Source organism: Triturus cristatus, chromosome 8, assembly GCF_964204655.1.
Source record: "Triturus cristatus chromosome 8, aTriCri1.1, whole genome shotgun sequence".
Classification (NCBI taxonomy): Eukaryota; Metazoa; Chordata; class Amphibia; order Caudata; family Salamandridae; genus Triturus; species Triturus cristatus.
This window is the reverse complement of record NC_140591.1, coordinates 221,960,737-221,981,642: the sequence shown is the minus strand read 5'-3', so window position 1 is coordinate 221,981,642 and position 20,906 is coordinate 221,960,737. Positions and strand designations below refer to the sequence as shown.

Here is a 20,906-nt window from a genome sequence, read left to right as displayed (position 1 = left end):
AGTTCCGGGGGGACTCCAGATCGACCAGGTAGGTGACGGGACTTTTCTTCTCCACCACCTTGAAGGGCCCGGTCCACTTGTCCTGGAGGGCGCCGGGTTCGACCGGGGCCATGACCCATACTTTCTGACCTGGCTCGAATTCTATCGTAGAAGTGTTGCGATCGTACCACCGCTTCATGTCCTCCTGGCTGGCCTCGAGGTTGGCTTCGGCTATGGCTCGGAACTTGCGGGTCTGGTTTCGGAGGGTCAGGAGGTATCGGTAGACGTCAGGAGGGGCGCCTCGGGGCTTCATCTCCCAGCCCTCCTTGACCAGGCTGAGTGGTCCGCGGACCGGGTGCCCATACAATAGTTCAAACGGGCTGAACCCCAGGGACTTCTGCGGGACCTCCCGATAGGCAAACAGGAGGCAGGGCAGCAGGACATCCCATTTCCGCCGGAGGGGTTCTTCCAGGCCCTGGATCATCCCTTTCAATGTTCGGTTGAACCGCTCAACCAGCCCGTTCCCCTGAGGGTGATATGGGGTCGTGAACTTGTATGTGACCCCGCATTGTTGCCACAGGGACCGCATGTACCTGGAGATAAAGTTAGTGCCACGGTCGCTCACCACTTCGCTGGGGAATCCCACTCGGGAGAAGATCCCCATCAAGGCCCGGCCTACCACAGGGGCCGTTATAGTTCTGAGCGGGACCGCCTCCGGGTACCTGGTGGCGTGGTCCACGAGGACCAGGATGAAGCGGTGGCCCAGGGCGGTTTGGGGGTCCAGGGGTCCCACAATGTCGATTCCGACTCGTTCAAACGGGGTGCTGACGGCGGGAAAGGGCTGGAGGGGGGCCTTGACCCGACCCCCCGTCTTTCCGCTGGCTTGGCAGGTCTGGCAGGACCGGCAGTGGTTGTCCACATCTCTCCGCATCCGAGGCCAGTAGAAGTGGGTCACCAGACGACTGTACGTTTTGTCTTGCCCCAAGTGTCCGGCGAGGGGCACATCATGGGCCAGGTTGAGAAGGAACTCCCGGAAGCGGAGGGGGACCACCAACACGCGGCCGGCCCCGAGTTCGGCCACTTTCTGTTCACTGTATAACAGGCCCTCGGCCCAGTAGATCCAGTGGGTGCCGGTCTGGTCACCGTTGGCTTGCGCGGTCGCCTGCTGTCGGACCCCTTCGAGAGAGGGACAGGACTGTTGCTCTTGCTGGAACTGCTCTCGGGTGGGGCCCCCTTCATGTTGCCATTGCGTCAGTTCTGGTAGGGCGCTCGGAGAAGTCATCTCTTCGGGGGAGGATTCGCTGGGCCCGGGGTCGGTGTCCGCCTCCTCCTCGCTGCTGGCGGGAGGGGGTGTGAGCCCCTCGGGTCGGGCCGTACCGGAGGTCGAGGAGGAGCGGGGGGCCTGGGCGGTCATGGACCGGGTGATGGCGCAGGCCCAATCAGCCAGTCCCAACATTCGGAGGTGCTCTCGTCGTTCTACTTGAGCCCAGGGGGAACTCTCCAAGTCGTTCCCCAGGAGGCAGTCGACCGGGGCGTCGTCGCGCACCGTCACCTTCAGCAGGCCCGTCACCCCTCCCCACTCGAAGGGGACCAGGGCCATCTGGCATAGGCTTTCACTGTTGTCGGCCGTCCGCACAGGGCACAGCACATTCGGTAGAATCTGTTCAGGGGTCACCAGGTGGCAGCGGACAGCGGTGATACTGGCGCCGGTGTCTCGAAGGGCTTCGGCCCGTTGTCCGTTGACCGTGACCTGCTGCCGGTACTTCTGGGTGTTGGTTGGGATGGGGGTGCAGGGTACCATCTCTCGGCTACCCAGGCAGACCAGGGACATGGCTGCCGGCTCCCACTCAGTGTTTTCTCGGTCGAGGGCCTCTTCTTCCTCCTCTCCCCCCAAGGCGGCGGCTGTCAGTTGCCGGGGCGGAGGCCCGCCGGCCCCGTTTCTTCGGTTCAGGGGGCAGGCCGGGTCGCTGGCAAAGTGTCCGGTTTGTTGGCAGCCATAGCAGGTCACGGGTGGCCGTGGTCCGGGTCGGGCCGGGCCCATCCTTCGCGCTAGGCTCGGGGAGAGAGGTGGCTGCGGTGGCCCTCGAGGGGGGCTCCTGGGGGCCCCAGCGGGAGGGTCTCGGTTCCTGTTCGGCCCTCCCCCCCCACCGCGCTGGCGTGGGGGTCCGTTGGGGTTCCGCTGGTACTCCCCCATTGAGCTCCGGGGGACCCGGGAGTTGACCCATCGATCGGCCTCGACGGCAAGTTTTCGCGGGTCGGTCATTTTGCTGTCGAGGAGGTGCTGTCTCAGTTCCACGAAGCAATTATTGGAAAGGTGTTCCCAGACGATGAGGTCGACCAGTTGTCCGTAGGTGGTTACTTTGCTGCCTTTGATCCACCCTTCTAGGGCCCGACTGAAAAAGTCCACATATTCCACCCATGTGGTACCCGGGATTTTCTTGCAGTCTCGGAACCGCTGGCGGTACATCTCCGCTGTTAGCCCGTATCGGGTGAGCAGGGCCTCCTTCATGTGATCGTAGGAGGTCATCACCTCCTCCGGTAGCTGGAGCAGCGTGTCCCGCCCTTCACTCAGGAATCGCCCCCACAGGCCGGCGCCCCAGTCTTTTCGGGGCACCCGATGGGAGGTCATGGCCACCTCGTAGGCCTTGAACCATTGTTGGATATCGTCATTCTTGTAATACTCCTTGACGACCTCCTTCGGGATATGCACCTTGGTCTCGGGGGGCGGCAGAGTGTCTCTAGTACTGGGGGTGTTGGTCCCTCCGTTCTTGGCCTTGATCTCGAGCTCCTTGAGACTGCGCTCGTGCTCAAGAGTTAGTTTCTTTTCCTCCAACTCCCGGTGTCGTCTCTTCTCTTCTATTTCTTCTTGAAGGCGTAGCTGCTCGAGGGCCAGTTTCTTTTCTGCCAGCTGGAGTTCGCCGTCCAGCCGCAGTCGGGCGAGCTCTAGTTCGTGGCTCCGGACCTTTTCCCGCTCTCGTATTTCTTCCTCGGAGAGGCCGGTTTCTAGGCTCTTTCTTCCTCCGGTTGCCGAGGTCAGTGCGGTTGCTGTGGTCTCCGTCAGGGGCAAGGGCCCTTCTTCCTGGGAGGGGCCTGCCCCAGCCTCCAACCATGCCCTCAGAGCTTTCTGCATCTCTTCCTTGGTACCGAGGCTGGTGGTCGCAATGCCTTTGTCTCTGCAGAACTGTTTTAATTCTTTGTGCGTATATTCTTCCAGCCGTTCGGGCTGGAACTCCATTGTCGCGTTGTTTTCCTGGCTGCTCATGATGCTATTCGTTTGGATGGGTAGCTAGTGGGTACTGGCTGGTACGTACTGCGTTCGGCTCGGATCCCGTCGCTGGCCACCAAAATGTTGGAAGGCGCACCCCGAGGAGTCGGCGAGACCACCAAGGGGGGGGGCCCTCTCACTGCACGAAGTAGCCGAGCGCTGCCGAGAAGTCCCCTGAGAGATCCTTCTCCTATCCCGTACTAGCACAGTAACACCACCACACCGGACTCAAGGGGGTTGTCTCAAGACAAGCAATTCTTTATCATCAATAAAAGGTTACGAGCTCAATATTTACACGAAGGGATCGAGGGATCCACCAAAAGTCTCAATGTCTCTTTGGAAGGGTAGGGGTAGCGGGACAGTCTTTGGCAGGAATGTGGTACGAGGGTACCTGGGGCCCAGTTCTTATCCTCCCGCTGGAGGACCTCCGATCTCGGAGGGGTCGAGCCGCGACGGCGTCAGCAGGGCTCTGGCGTACAGTTCGTGGGGAGCCGCGATTCAATCAGCAGGGGCTCTCAAGATGGTCTCTGTTCAGCTCGAGCCGCGACGTCGTCAGCAGGGCTCCGAGGAAGGTTCCAGCGAGGTTGGGCCGCGACAGCGTCAGCAGGGCTCCGATGTTCCAAGTGGCTTTAAAGGGTTCACAAGAAGAAGCCGCGACGCAGTCAGCAGGGCTCGTGATGGTTCCGACAAGGGTTCTTCTCCGTAGGTCAGCCGCGATTCAATCAGCAGGGCTCTCGACTCCGGGATACAACTGCCGAGCTGTGGTGGGGCCGCCCCAGATATAGGTCTGGAGCCCTTTGATGTCCGGACCTATGCGCCCGAGGGGGCGGAGTGGCCGGGTGGAGGTGGCCAGACGCCCAGCAGGAGAGGCGCCAGGCCCATGGGAGGTTGCAGGGTGATCACACCTCGAGAGGGGAGGACAGTTGGGGGTCCCATCGATACTGTCCTCCGCCGGGGCGATGGATGGTTCCTGCGGCACCCCCTGGCCAGCTCGTGGTGCCTCGATGTCGGGGCTTCGTTGGGGGCGAGGCTGGGTTGAGCGGGGTCACGCCGGCTGGGGCACGGCGTGACGTGGATGCCAACAAGATGGCGGAGCCACGAGGAGTATGCGACCACGTGTAGCTCCGGGTGAAGGGCCTTGGTGCAGTCCAGACGGGTGGCCCGTGACGGCCGGGGCGGGGAACGGCCACAATCCAGGGGGTTAAGGACCACGCCACGAGGCCAGGTCCAACACCCTTCTTAAAGAAGCCTCTGGAAAATGCATGAGTTTTTGTGTTTCGGGATCCCCCGCATTTACTCGAGACAACGCATGCCTAACCCATGCATAAGCCTTTACCACGCAGATCATGATCTAGACTCGGACAGAGTGTCAGACTGGGCGAAGGGTCGGTGGTAAATTCCTGTCTGGCAAGGAAAGGCTTGGGAGTACGATTTTTTTTTATTACTGCTGTCGGGGAAACTATAAAATGTTATTACTTATACTTTAAATAGCAGGGAAGCAGGTTATAGGGCTCAGAGTGGGGGGGCTGGGTAGTTTATGGCTGGAGGTGGTTTCAGGGCGTAGGGCAGGGGTGTTTTTTAGTTCTGGGGTGGTTGTAGGCCTCAGGGCAGGGGGGTTGGGGTCATGTTCTGGGGAGAAGGATTTTTGGCTTAGGCCGGGGTCCATTTCAAGGAGGAGGAGGGATAGGGTGTTTTATGGGCTGGGTGTACTTCGTATTTAGGGCTGGGGTGCGTTTTAGGATTCAGGATGGGGGGCTGGGGTGTTTTTAGGGCTAGGTCGTACTCAGGGCAGGTGGCTGGATTTTAGGACTTAGGGCAACTCCTTAACAATATATATGCCTTTACCAAATATGCCATTACAACTAAATTCGTTGTAAAGGCATGCATGGTAAAGGCATAAGAGGATGGAGATTGCACGGTTGCAACTTACACCCACCCAAAACTTTCCATGCACAAACTAGTCAAAAAGTAGCACCTATTTGAAGAGTTTCAGGAAGATTCGGCAAACGGGACTACAATTATTAGCAACACAAAAAACGCCTTTCCTAAGGAACATCGGCTCTAACAATACCTACTCAGTGGCAACCGCCACTGGGCAATATATATCTATGTATGTATCTGTCTATCTGTCTAATTTTGAAAAAGACCTGCATTTATCAGTAGCCACTGGTGAACATCATTATACCATACAGCGCAGTGCCATCTTTTCCTTTATTGGAGTGTGCTGATATAAAACAAAGATATGTTTGAATTATGTTTTTTGTTATTTGTATTATTAGTAGCCACCCAATCTTCACTTGATTTATATAAATGATTTTGTTTTTATAGAATTATATTTATCAACTGTTTTCGGGCGTTTACTCCCCAAACCACCCTCACGTCCCTTTTGTTTAGTTTTTTTAAGTACATTACCTCACCTCTTTCTACACCCATATATATATATATATATATATATATATATCATTTAGCCTTACAAAATAATCATAATACATTTTAAATTAGGTAACAAAAATCTCAAGTGAAACTTAATACATTTTACTTTGTGAAAAAGTGTTCTCTAATTACAACTACATACTTGAAGCTAAATCTTGTTTTTTGTGCAACAGAATGCAATGATTATTTGCTATAAGAAAACAATGTTACTGTAAAAGATGTTGTTGAAAAGCATTTTTTAGTAAACAATGCTTTGGAAAACAATGTAGTCACATGCTACCTTCTGGGTTACTTCATACGCAAGTGCAGCTACATAGCTGCCAAGGTTTCAGTTTGCTATGTATGACATTTTCATAATTTCACATTTTAACGACTAGGTGACACTTTCTCTTGAGCAAAATTAAGCATAGAAGACCAGGAAAACCTATACATTTCAGAAATTACACCCATTTGAGCAACAAGAAACTAAGATCTTGAAACTGCTGAAATCGAATGGCACTGACAATTGACACAGTCTGTCCAGGCTGTCATACGCAGGACTAGACCAACCAGCCTGAGGCCCCAACGCGGATATCAGATGCTAATCAACTACAATTAATTTACTCAGTCAGTGTGGTACAGGCTCAGTCAGGCTGTAATAATATTTTAGACCTTCAGTGCTAATAATAATTTATCGACTCCACTCACTGTCAGCTGAGAAGAGTGCTGCCCAGTCCGTTGGGGTCCCAGTGCACCCTGAGACCAGTGAGCTACAGGCTAAGGCAGAGCAGTGACAATGTAATTAAATACAATGTACTGTTGGTTCGAATGGTGGACCTCACCTGGCAGAATTAAATAAATTGCTGGATGTGACAGACTAGTTTGGTATATTCCAATCACATGAGACAATAGTAACTACCACTTAATAATCATTGAGATCTGGATCATCATACAGGAAGCTCAGAGATGAACCCGGGCTATTACGGCCTTATATTCATGGTCAGCACCTTTCTGTACTGCTTAAAATAAGGTCATAGATATTCACCAGAAAAAATCCCTGCTGTGGCACTCTATCTCCTTACCCTACCTACTAGTGTAATATGTGTGTGGGGAAGAAACAAAGGTAGAAACTCTATTGTCAGTCAAAACAGGTCGGGTTCCTCCTTGTTTTTAGGTTGAGCCTGGGCACCGCATGCGCTGCTCTGCGAGGCATGCTGTATTAAAGTATGGACTTGAAGCCCCGCCCACATTTTTCAGTGGCTTTTGTCATTGTCCTTCGTAAAAACTGGGTTCTTATTCTTTAATAGGCTTGTTAGTCCCTCCTTAGTAACACCTTGTCTTCATTTGTAACCTCCCATGATGACTGGCTCTTTAACTTCTGTTGTTACACAGTATGTCTTATTTAGTCTAAGCACTATTTTCTTTAATGAGTTTCTCCTACTGCAGGCACGACATGCTTTCCTGCACTCAGGGCAGCCAACGAAGCAGCAGGACTTGCTCTGCTTGTGTATCCAGGTCTTCATTCACTGTCTTGTGAACATACATATAAAGTAATCGACCCAGAACGGCTGCCGACAGAACAGACCCTGCTGGTCAGATCTTCAAGTATCAGGAAACTCATTCCTGTTACTCCATTACCATCAGTCCTTGTTTCACGCGCCACCGTAAGAACAACGTCAGCCGTCCCCCGGCACGGCTCACAATTATTCCTGCTCTGGCCTGGCTTCCAATTAACCCTGCTCCAACCGCTTTCAACAATTCAGCTTGCTCATCTACTGTATGTCCTGAAGATGATCTTGAGTAGTTGAGATCGAAACGCCGTCGACCCCCTACAACAGGAACTCCTTGCACTCCGTAAACTTTTGAGGAACACCTACTATTGTTGTCAATTCGAGGTTTTTGTTTGAAAAACCACCCTCACTTTTCACATCACGCTTGTTGTCACTTACCTGTGTGAGCACCGGAATACTATTGTTTTGAAAATAAATAGTCATAAATTGACCTACATCTCCCTCTGTATATTACTTACCGCTCCCTAAAATATTAACAAATACTTTCAATCCCAAACATAGTGCCCCCCACAGGGGCTACTCTTCACTGGACCTTTTGGCCAAACCAGAACCATTGTTTTCCTAAAATAAACTTCCTGAAACATTAAGCTTGCCATGTGCCCTTTTACTTTCCAAGCAGCCCGAGACAATGGCGGCCGCTTCTTTGAAATGGAATAGGTCTCTCATTTACAAGAGTTTGAGCTATTGCCATTGTAAATGACAATGCCTTTTTGTGTGTTAATTATCAAAACAGATAAATAAAAGACATTGTTATTTACAATGCCAATAGCTTAAACTCTCGCAAATGCGAGACCTATTGCATTGCAAATGGTTTTTTATATATAGACTTTTATTATTTACTTGTATTGTAGGATCAAAACTAATATGCAATTCTTGGATGATAAGTTCTGGTGGTGATTAGTTATTAGCAGAGCAACCCATGGTGGAGTTGGAGCTCTTGCACAGAAGATCCATTAGTTCGATTTAAGCCGTCTCCACACTGACCAAGTAGTCTATTCTAGTTTATTTTGTCATTATTTGAAAAATCCTCTCACCAACACCTGTAGATTTTATGATATTTACAGACATCCCGGGCCTTGTAAATTGGCTCTCCTGTACATGAACATCTATCCATTCTCCGGAGTCATTCTTGTTTAGGAGGGCCTGCTTCAGACCTCCAATATTTTGCTATGTCCCTTCTGGCGAACAATGCCCAAATATCTATCAGCATTCTATCACCCAATGTTCTCCCAACCTCACCCATTAGTGTTTGAGTGAAAGATCTGCTGGTAGACCTCAACACTTGTGTCAGGGTGCTTGTGCTGTATTGCCAGCAATGTTAGGTCTGGCGTTAGCCAAGATCTTTTGATTTTACTAAAATTATATGCATAATATATTTACTTATAGGCGCTTTCAACCAGCGGTCTTCATGCGTTGGACTGTTGGGTCATTCACAGTTTTATTCCTACCGCCACAGCATGCAGCATGGGCAATGGGTCAGCACTTGAACAGTTACTGCAATTCTAGCTGATACTTGTGGAAAAGAGTAAAATTCTGTATCAGCAAAAGAATACAGAAGCTCTCATGCCATTGGTGTGGATCATCAGAAGAATGGCCTGTCTGCACTGCTGCACTCTACCATGTGGTGGCTGAAGACATTACAGCCTTGGTTCTGTAGTGTGGAATGAAGATGGAGTGAAAGATAGGGCCGCAGTAGGCACATAAATTGGTAGAACCCTTAGGCTTAGTGGTTCATGTTGCTATTCTATTATTACAAATGATAAAAGACCAACACTTCTTAGCAGCCTCCTTCACCACTGTTACACTTCATCTTGCATCTTTCCACTTACCTTTCAGCTCAGTTTCATTTTCACAAGCCGTTCCAGTTTTCTGCTCAATGTTCTTAAGTTTGCCATCCACGGTATCGGTCTTTACCGTTCCTAAACTGGTTAGCATTTGAACTGTGTCAAATATCTGTCCACTTCCTTTAATATTCTCTAGAACCTTGAGGCATTTGTAGGATTTAAGTTCACTGATGTTTTCTTCAAGATACAGGAGAAAGAGACTCAAGTCATCGTAAAATTCAGAATGAAACTGAAGTACATCGAATGTAGGTAGAATTTCATATGCTTTCAGCACCTCCGACTGCTTCCTGTACGGCTTGAATATTGTATAGAGGACCAAAGGCATCAGAATCACATACACAATTAGGTTAATGCAGCTGAGAAGCTGGAAGACTCCAACTGCAATAAGTTTGCATTGAATTAATGCAGGAAGCGAGGTGTCATTCTTTAAGATCCCAGATCTGATGTTGCAGGTGAACTCGTCAGTCAAAGAGAACACACTGATGTAGAATCCCAAATAGATGCACGCCAGCAGGATAACAAGGAAAGTCAGGGATCGGCAGAAGAGATACTTGTATATTAAGTTGCGGATGCCTTTCTTAGTCTTCAGATACTGCTCCACCAAGGGATATTTAAAGTGGCTTTCTGAAATCTCCCATAAACTATAGAAATAAGAGAAGAAACAGTGATAAAAGCATATACAAATCTTATTTGGTACGACATGGACACATTTGTGAGATTTAACAATGTTAGTCTAGGTCAATGTATTTGTTAGCAAAATACTTTCAGATCAGTTTTTTAATATAGTAGTAATGAGCAGGAAAATAATAAAATTATATATCAGAAGTGAACAAAGTCTATTATTATGAAATATTTTACATGGCCTATGATAGCGACACCAGCAGGATTATCATTATAAAGAAATGTATAGAGCGCTACTGTTACCTACACAGGTGCTCCTGTCACTAGTAAAGGCAAACAAAAAACACAGCGAATGATCTAGAACATGTAAAGCCAGGGTTTAAAGCCCGTCTAAACGCGAACTAATGTGTGGATTGCAAAGATCGAGGCGAGTTGTTCCGCAGGCGGACAATCTTAACTGAGAAGCTTCCGCCTCATGTCCAATCTAGCAGAGAACCTCAGGGTATGTACCGTTCAAGCTTTTGTTGAGGATACTACGGGCTCAATCTGTAGACGACCTTAGGCACACAGCGAAGAGCTTTAAACATCATCCTCTTAAGCAAAGGCAGCAAATGCAAAGCATCAAAGATGAACGAAGCAGTAGAATATTAAATCAGTTGTAATGCTAGTCTGGCTGCAGCGGCTTGAACACAATGAAGCAGCTTCACAATTTAGCCTGGACAACCAGAAATAAGGAATTACATTAATCCAGACTGCTTAGGATGGTCTGCTGCACTACCAAAGGACAAGTAGAAGTGGTAGAATTTTGCATAGAAAGCTCAACAAAGAAACCTAGGAAGAGGAGTTTATTTACATGGCTGATCACTGATAAATCATCGTCCACGTGGAAACCCAAATTCCAAACTGAGCCCAAAAATGAAGGCATAAACCCTCCAAACATCGGCCAAAACCAGACGGAACAAGCTTAAAAAATGCAATAGATCTCGCCTTTCATTAAGTTAAATCCATTTGCTTTGCTATACAATACCATTAGCAAAGCAAATGGCTTTAACTTAATCAAAGACATTTGCATTCCCTTATTTGCCCCATGCAAATAAGTGAGTGGTCTCTTGAGATAGCGCGTGTGTTACATGTGCCCCAGTGTTATCAGTGTTACAGAAGCGTCCCTTCTCTAATACCAAAGTGCCCTAGGGGCACACATGCCATTGCGCCCTGAGTGCACATTGTGTAATACTGCTTCAATTGTCCAGAAAAACTAATTTGTGGGAAGGTAAAAATAAAAAACATGAATTTTATTATAAATATTATTTGCTTATTCCCATGCTATTTAAATCTCGATTTGGTTGTTATGAAAGGGTATTTCGTTTGAATACATTGGGCTGAATCACACAGACGGCACCAGTGCTGGTACAACAGTGCACCAACATTCCCAGATTACAAAGTTTTCACTAGTCACAGTGACATTTCACATTGACTTTTACATCACCTCATACGGGCAAACAAAATTTGCTTTGAGTGCTATAAAAAAACTACATTTTGCACAGGGTGTTTGCTCCAAATATTGATACAAAAGTCCACCAGCATTAGTGCAAACCCTGTAATCTGAAAACATTTGTGAAATCTATTTAAAGTGTCCACTCTTCTTATTAAAACTGGAAGAATCCTTCACTGTTTTAAGCACCGTGCACTGTTCTAAATGGCCAAAAAAGGATACAGATCAAATAAAGTGTAAACAAGAATGATGAATTGCACCTTCTTTTCTTCTCCAACGCATTGCTGCTGCTGCACACAACACTCAGGAGGGAAACACGAGCGGACTAGAGGCTGAACATATTTAGTAGTTTATTACACAAATGCTTTTTCCGCTTTAGAAAGATTGCCCTAAGCCTTCCTACTTCATTGCTGAGAAAACACTGCTCGTTATGTAATGCTCTGCTACTTCTGTGAATGGACGGCTTTCCTCAGGGCAGACACTGAAGCAGTCAGCTACTTACTTTGTTAAAGTGCATTTGTTACATAAAGGCGAGACAGACTCTGGCTTGGATCAAGCAGCAAACAAAAATCACAGTTTCTTCACATAAAGGGCAACTACCAATCCAGTTTTTCCCTAGCTCCTGGTGGCCAGTCATGAATAGTTAAGAGGACTACACTTATGAGGTCACATTGCACATCAGATATGTTCCACTGATGTCTGTCGGACAAAAGCTAGTATATCTCAGTGGTACTGCCACAGACCTGATTTCAAAGGCTTTTTTGTACCTATCGGGGGACCTAATCTTTTCCAAACATAGATTATAGTGTTTTCTTTGTGCTTCCTATAGTGTTGGAATTCTAGATCTTTGGTGTTCTTCTATTTCCTCACAGCATGTCACTTCATTAAAAAGACTCAAACATACCTTTGATTGTTCAATGTTTTTAACAGAATTCTGTCCCTGGCTATCAATGGCACCTTTAAAGTCAATATCAATTTCGATTATGAAATTACATTTGGGATAAGTTATTCCCTGCTGTTCATTCACACGATATGGAAAGTCACAGAGGAATTCCATGAACATTTATAGGAATGAGGTTACAAAATAACAGGAAGGCATAGACCTTAAGCTGAATTTAGTCCTCGTACAGTAACCTGCGGCAGGCTTCCTTGCGCATGCACATGGCAGACATACAAGGAAAACGTGCACTTCCGGTGGGCACAGAAAGCACATTAGACGGTTTGTCTGCAGTGTGCACTTCTGCCCCCTCGCCTCATTACCGCGGGTGAAATGCCGGGAGCCAGCAGTCACGGCTAACAAATGGAAGTGTCATAATAACTCAAACTGTGACTGACAGCAGAAGGCCAAGCAACGATAATTCACCGGAGAGGTTAAAACATTGCCATCAAACCACCGGCTGTCAACCACACTGCACTGCCTAATGTATGAGCGGTCATAACAGAACCATATCCCATGCACTCATGTACAGCAGTAAACGGGTCTGTGCAGTCAACACAGCCGCGCAACAAAACACCCATTCTATCGATTCCCACTAGTGACCATTATCTGTTTAGCTGCTGTTTTATGAGCTGCAGTGGGCTTTTATACCAGCAAGTTCTCCTCGTTTAAAGGGGCTGTGATATTTTTTTGATTTCTAGTGAGTTCATATTTTTATTTACACGAAGCTTTTGCTGAAAAGTCAGAGCTTTCACGTACTGCATTCTGTGAGTGTGTTTTTTAATCCGGTCTGATGGGTAACAGCCCATCATGCAGCTCTGTATGTTGATATTGACTGAAGGGAGGCACGGCTGCTCTTCAGTCGAAAAACATCCCTTGGCAGGGCGTGGTGTATAGATCTCTTTGTAATCATGTGGGGCGATGCGGTAGTTTACAGTATTGAGTAGTGTTTGGAAAATAGAACCGAGAGAAAAGATTGAGCACTTTAACCCTTTCAAACAAATACAACACAAAGCATAGAAATATATTTTTAAAAAAGCAATTCACCTTTAAAACAAGCGCTCGCATGGGAAACTCTTGTCTTTATGGGGCCATGTGTTTTGAACACATGGCCCCATAAAGATAAGAAAGCTTTCACGACGCACGGAAGGCAGGCGAGCCCGTCCAAATGTGACGGCTCAAAAAGCCAAAAGTAAACATCACGAAGAGCACTTTTCCAATGGCTGGCCATCGTTTAGCATAAACGGTGACACCAGCCAATGGAAAAGAGGGCGGGGCTTAAAGCCCTTTACAGAAAATACCCAAAACATTCAATCTCGCCAGCGAGTCTGCGCATGTGCGCAGCCCCACGCTAGCCGAGACCTAAAAACGTGGAAGGACCTCCCGTTACTTCCATTGAATTTCAAAGAGTTTTGGGATAGCTTGGAAGTGAGGTTACCCATTCATTAATGAAAGGCATCAAAAGGATGAGACACTGTAGTAAATATAATCAACGGTGTGACATCTGCTTAGTTCATGAACTTTATCCCCGTGAGATCTAATCAGGAGTGCCAAGGAGTCAGGCTCAGGGCAGATCATTGGGCAACACCTGGGCCCAAGATTGTAAATTTTGCTTGAAAAGGTGGGACATGAACTGTCTGACATATGTTTTCCAAGTAAGACCAGTTGAGAGCTTTCCCTCGTGTGGTGGCATCTGCCAGCCTTAAAGGGAAGACGGTATGGAACATTTTATCGAATGAGGAAGTCAATTCAATACCGAGACTAAGGCAGTTTCAGTGCCAGGGGCAGGATAAAGTAAGAGTGAGCAGAGTCCACATTCAATAAAGCCTGAGATATGTCTGTTCTAATATTTTTCCATGATTTTCAAAGGAAATAGCAATTGAGATATAGGACGAAAATTGTTTAGAACAGACGGATCAGCAGTGGGCTTTTTTGAAAAAGGAATAATCAATGCCTTTTTACCAATCTGCTGGTACTAAAGCTTCTGACAATTTTATTTTTTTTACAAAAAGCCAGAAGTGTATTAGCCAAAGAAGGGCACATCTCACTCCAAATCCTAGGAGAAATAGGACCCAATGGCGACCCTGAAAAGATGGAAATAGAAATGTCTAAGAAGGATTCCAGGTTAAACTGATTAAAATCAGTGAGGGTTGACACCGCATTTAGAGATTTCACAGCCTCACTAAACCCCTTCTGGCTTTGAGCAAGAAACATTTGCCAGGCTGCCACAGATTTTAGTATTTGTTTTTCATTAAAATAGTTTAACTACTCATCACAGGGGTGTTGAGTATGTCACATACAAGGTGGACTGGTTATAGAGCGCATGATGGTGAAAATATGTTTCACAGAATTAGAGGTGCCCAAAATTTCCTACGTAAAATATTCTGCCTTAATGGTGGTAATATGCGTTTTGTAAATGTGAACAGAGAAAAAACAGATAGTTCAACCATAAAGCCCACCAAAAGCAACCCACATATCATTATATCTTATAATTTGCAGAGTTTGTAACAAAACTTTCACAAGCTGGCTTGCCCAATAAAATCCAAAATACAGTCTATAGTCTTAGGAAGCTATAGTCACTGTCAGCTGCTTCTGGATGTGGGTTTAGTCTACATGCCTCCTCAACAGGTCTCTGATGTAGGATATGAATGTATGACAAAGTAACAGATGTACAGGTTCTTGAGAAGTAAAGCACTATAGCTTGTAATATTATCTCCATTATAAGGAGTATCTTTGGGTATGGATTAGTGGGGCCGTGGTGGTCCTGAGGTCAGGGAGGATGTCTCTTCATTGTGTGATCAGAACTTGAAATGGTGGACAAATTGTTAGAAGAAAGACTAAAAGTGCCAAATTGGGGATTGTAGACCTAATCTGTCTCTGGGTTCGGTATGGGTAGAGTGAAATTTAGATAGGGCAAATAAGGGGCAGGATGGAGGAGAGGGAGCATGGAATACAGATATCAGCCCTGCAATAAATGTTTGCGGAAGCACAGCATGGGGTGACTGTATTAGCTGAAGATATGGATAAAGTTTGAACTACTTTACCCGCAATTATATTACCATGTACCTAATTTATTTTAATTAACAGAAGATCAAGTGCTTTTTGTGAAATGCAGCTAAACCTCACAAATGTGAGTGACTGGAAGGTTCTGCCTAACAATCAGTTCTTAGATCGAAGCTTAGCAGACAGCCCAGCTGTCTGGTTGCGAAAAGACATCTTGTGGGTATACTGAAAGATTCCCTGGGAATGCATTCCGCCCATTGTTTACCGTTCGCTTTGAGGTTTGTATCTCATATTACTGGCTTTCTATTTGCTGCATTTATTTCTTTTAGTCTGTCCAGCATGTCTTTGTCCCTCCCAGGGAGCAAACCTTGTTCACCATTGCTCCTTGTATTCTTCCATGAGTGCTCGATTTCTGTAAACAGGCCTTTAAGTTTTGTTCTTATCTTGATACTTTTGAACAAAGTTCAAAGACATAGGTCAAATGTTAGGCTCGGTATTACGAGGAAGCTTGTTGTTTACTTTTCTTTCTCGGACTTCAAAGTGAGAGGATTTTTGTGACAACAATCTTGTTGAGTACTGGGAAAGAAAAGGATGTAAATGTCTGTAAATTAACGATGCATATATTATAGATTCCAGATTTACAAAAGCATAAATGAAGCAAATTTTTTTGAAATTCAGAAGTGTGGTGCAAACAAATATTTTAATACGATCAAAACAAATCAGTACACTATGTGATGCCATTTCCACACATTATTGTTTGTGCACTGTATTGTTTTGTCAGTAATACTGTATGTGCAAACATAATTGCCATTTCAATTGAAAATGTGTTGTCTGTAGTGTGCTACTACAACATGCGTACTCCGCACTACGCCGCTCCATTTTACACCACTCCCCCCAACCCTACTCCACTTTATGCCAATGTATTCCATGACATGATACTCCATGCCACTCCACTCTACGCCTCTCAACTCTACACCTCTCCACAATACACCCCTCTACTCTATGACACTCTACTTTACTCCACAACAGGCCCCTCTACTTTACTCCACACTATGCCGCTTCACGCTTGGCCATGCCACTCCACAACTCTACTCCATTTCTCTTCTCCACTCTGTGACACTCCACTCTGACACGCCACTCAGTGACACTTTATTCCACTCTACTCCGCAACACTCTACTACACTAACTTTTAGCTGTGCTGAACAGCAGCCACGCTGGTGTACAACATAGCTGAAACACATTGGCAAAGCCACTAGTTCTTACATAGGCAAGACCTATTGGCTTTGTCAATGCTTGTTAACATAGGGTTCAACTGCCTTTTGGGATAGTTAGGGCATCTATTGACAACTACTCTTTGAGGCTGAAGCAGGCACACTGCCCCCGCAATACTTTCATGATATTCTGCGCAATACAAGTACAACGTGAACCCTCAGCAAAGGTCAGATAACGGCTAGTACAACTGTAGCAGGAGGATATTCTAGACTTTTAGGGCTTCTAGAAATCAGAAATGTAAGTGTGCTTCTTTGACCATGTATTAAAAAAGAAGGTGAGAAGGTGCAGGTGGCAGGAAAGCACGAAGCCCAGGGATGCAGTGCTTATCACTTAAAGAAGTGTAAACCAGATCATTACGTGGTTCCTGTGGAGTAAAAATTACATTTTAACAGGATTTGACCATTAGTGGTATTACCATATCCAATTCTGTGTTGGTTCCAGAGGGGTAATGCCCTGAGTGGTAATGCTCTGTTTGAGATGAAACTGGGTGTTGCGTGTGTAATGGTGGATTATTATTTTTGAGCCTTCAAGGAATGCTCAGATGTTCCACGTACAAGCTGAAAATAGGAGTACATAAATTAGCCTACACAGATCCTCCCATACAGACTACGATTCAGATACAAACTTTTGACAAGTCAAGCTTTGTCTTTTAAAAATGCAGAGAATGACTGGACTATCCTTACACATGATATATCCAGGGTAGTAAGGAGTGTTGCTTGGGCAACTATTGCAAATGTTGCACAGAAATCTAGAAGTATGGGGAGACTTGCTTGTTTTTGTACAGCTTGTAAAGAGTGTCATCAAAAACTTAGTTGAAAGTTGACATCTATCCTGCCTGTCTGGAAGTCTGACTGTTACTCAACAATATTTGTATCCTTGGTATTTTTTAGGAGGAAGTGAGTTGGGTACTTGCCTTATGATCACAAAAAGTTTTAAAGAGGTTCCTTGCTTCATCTATTTGGTGCTGATGGTCGGGCTTAACTAATTACATTTGTTCTGATTTATGGAACACAGGTTGCATATGTCAGGAGGTGCTTTTTAGTATCGCCTTCCCTGTTGTGGAGGTAAGGATTATATTTCTACGTTTAGGGTTGATCACAATTACATGAATGCTGAAGGTTTTGATTTGTTCCACTTCAAGGGAGGTAGAACTAGCTCATTTTTGTGCACTATTCTGGGAATAATGTGAGGGGCTCTTACAACCAAAAGCTGTTGACTCTGTTCATGTCAATGTTTAAGTATCTGACCCTAATTTCCTTGCTCATGTTCATCTGACGTTTTAGCAGTTGGGATACAAAATGTGTGATCCCGTGATCCTTAGGTGGATCCCTGAATATTTTGTTTCTCTGAACCTTAACGCTGGTCTCCTTTTGAGAATCAAGGCGTGCATATCCGACTTAGCTGTGAAATGATCCAACTCTTCTACCATGCACAAACTTGTAGTGTTACAAAAAGAAATAGGCACATTCCCACAATGAATCGGAATACCCCATACAATCACTAATGAAAATTCAAAAAGGCACTGACATTATTCAAATTTCATTAGAAACGAGAGTGGAAACAAACAGTGTGTTCATAAAATGAGATATTTCAACACCCTATACAATGTGAAATTTACATCTCAAAAAGAAGATAAAATGTAAACTCGTACCTCTGAGCAAGGTTCTCTATTACAGGAGATATGCCGCCACCGTCCCTCTTCTCGCCTCCTTGGAGGGTGTTGGCAGCTTTGATGGCCCTGTTGTAGGCCTTGTCCAGTTCTTCCATAATGAATTTTAAATCAGCGGAAAGGTGTGGAGCAGCAGTAAAGCGCCAGATCAGAGACGGGAGGTACAAGAGGATTGCCACAAATAGGAGAATGTATGGAAAGAACTGCAAGGAGGAAGAAACAAGAGGGATCACATAAGACAGTCAAAAAAGAGAAGTAAAATGTTACAATTTTACCAAGGGCACTTATTTGTATGTCTGATTTCTACTTGTTTCCGGCTGCACCATACTCCTGTAATCCTGGTCCTATAGTGTTTCTTATAGGGCACGCCTGGGACTATAAGGACTGCAGTTAAACTCACACTCTGCCACTAAAAATGTGACATGGGCATTCCCTACCCAGTCCTTAGGCCTGTACTACACAAGCTCCATTGCCCCGCTACATATATGGTTTATGCCTGTAAACATATAGAAGAGAAGGCACGCTGATGGTATACTACAAGGGAGCGGAACGAATGAGAGCACAAGAATTACTACATTGAGTATTTTATTTTTATTTTCTGCATTCTAGCTCTCTCTCCCAAACTATTACAAATGTTTCTAAGGCTCAAAACACTGTAGCCAGGAAGAAGGTAGAGCTTGCCACAAACGTTTTAAGCCTTGTCTGACCGCTCTGGACATCAGCAGTGGACCCAACAGCCTACGCAAGGTGTTTAAAGGAGTCACGAGACAAAATTTGGGCGACTGCTCTGCAGATGAAATTGACTTAAAAGTCAACTAAGCTGCCTTGTTACTATACAAAAAAACAAGAGCAGCCCATACGTCCTTGTGAACTGGGTATAGCTAATCCTCTTAAGCACAATTGTTCACAAGGAACTCATCTAGATCAAAAGAATTTTTGTTTTCAGCAAGTTTCAACTATCTTGAAATGATTTAAGCAGAAAATTATTTGTTTAATCACATGACAAACAATTATACAAAAGTTTATTTTTTGTATAATTGTTTATGTTGTTGCAAATTAAAAAGCATTCGCTTTGGCTGAAGTGAGTGTTGAATAAGCAAATTTGTTGGGCTGTCTCTCTCCAGTCATATGTGATTAAACAAATAATTCTCTGCTTAAATCATTTCAAGAAAGTTGAAACCTGCTGAAAAAGAAAAAATCTTTTGACCTAGAGGAGATCCTTGTGAACAATTGTGCTTAAGCTGATTAGCCTTGTTGCTATAAGCACCTGGAATTCTCTATGAAGAAGTAAGATACTCCCAGCCCGTACAATCGAGCAAGCGGCCCTCACCTGTGGAATCTTCGTCTTTGCCATGCATTCTCTACTTAGTGTTATGTCCCCTGCTGCTCAGCCAGAGTGACTGGTGTAATTAGAAGGCTGGTGTGTGCATGGTTTGAGAGAGTGTCAGTTGAGTGCGTGGGCTGAGCAGCAAGGATGTTGGGGTTTCCTTCATACCTACTTTCACCCAAGAAGATACGTCACACTCATTACTTGGGGCCAGGCCCAGCCGCTTCTCCAATTATTGTTTGTTATCGTGGGGGGTTCACCACCAGCTTCTAAATGTGGTCTCATGTCTAGGTTAAGTACTGGTCGCTGAACACGCGTCACAAGGCACACTACTACACTTGAAAAGGTACCATGCACATCATTTTTTCTCGTTATTCGTTTTGAAAAATCTTTGGAACAATGTTCAGTCCTCATTTTCAAGTCTTGTGCGAGACCAGTATAAAAATACAAAAGTACCAAGACCAATCGATCTCGTATAATGCGCAACGGTTTGCTATATTTGTTATGCTTTTTCCTGAATCCTTTAACCTTTGCATAGGAACGTCCTGAAAGAATATTTACGGTATCATGAGATGCATTGAAATCACGTCTCTGTGTTTCATACCATTAATCCCTGCATTGGTCATTCTTTCTCAAAAGTATATTTTTTGTGATTGATTTGCTAATTTCTTGTAGTGAATTACGTTGTTACTTCATCACTCAAGTTACCTCTCCTTTTATTAAAGAATTCACTTATGGCGGTGGTCCCAATTCTTACCCAAATATCCATTTAGGAAGGACACAGGCCATTTTAAGTGCTGCATCAGTTCCGGGTTACTTAGTGGGGCTGAACACAACTGCCCCTGTTTGTAACTATCTAGAGGCCCTGAGAAGCAGGTATTCATGCTCACCTTTGACTTTAAGTGCAAATGTTATGCAACCAGGGCCAGCTTTAGCGCTGGTGGCGCCTGGTGTGACAGTCTATTTTGTCCCCCTATGACCTCCTCCTCGGATTCCCTCACTACCACCCGGCAAATGTGCCCCTCATCTCTCCATAGCCTCTCTCACATACATTTCACTTGTTTTAAAGCACTGGTAAAGGCTGGCTTTACTAATCCACTTTGCTATCAACAAAGTACAGATCTGTTCTTTGCCGCAGGAATATTAACCCTTTGTGCTACTTTATGGCAAGTCAAAACAGCTACTAGTCAGAACTCAGATCTCTCTCTAGCAGGAACATTAATCACAAGAGTTATCTTGACAATTTTATTGCTGCCTGAAAGCTGGACCCACATGAACCTGCAGCAGGGGCTTTTAAATTATTGCTAATCAAAGCACTCCCCCCCGAGTTCAGCGCTCCCCCCGAGTTCAGTGCCCCCCTCTCCAGGTCAGGGGAGGGGGGGGGGGTACACCAGTAGCACCTCGCTAAAGTATGTAACAGGCCAAGAAGGACTAACTCCGGGACCGAAAGTTTGGTTGCACTCATACAGAGTCAGAATCAGACTCTTAAGAACTTAGAGAAAGGAATGCTGTTG

At 45.7% G+C, this 20,906-nt stretch overlaps 1 protein-coding gene across 1 annotated transcript in view; it reads right to left on the bottom strand.

The window, feature by feature from the left end:
• Positions 1-20,906, bottom strand: part of LOC146801875 (pannexin-1-like) — a 154,064-nt gene that overhangs the window by 33,294 nt on the left and 99,864 nt on the right. Inside the window, exons 3-4 of the mRNA XM_085621401.1 lie at positions 18,048-18,268; positions 9,057-9,712 (exon numbers count right to left, since the gene is read on the bottom strand). Of these exons, the coding sequence (XP_085477527.1) occupies positions 9,057-9,712; positions 18,048-18,268 (877 nt within the window). The remainder of the gene's footprint in view (positions 1-9,056; positions 9,713-18,047; positions 18,269-20,906) is intronic.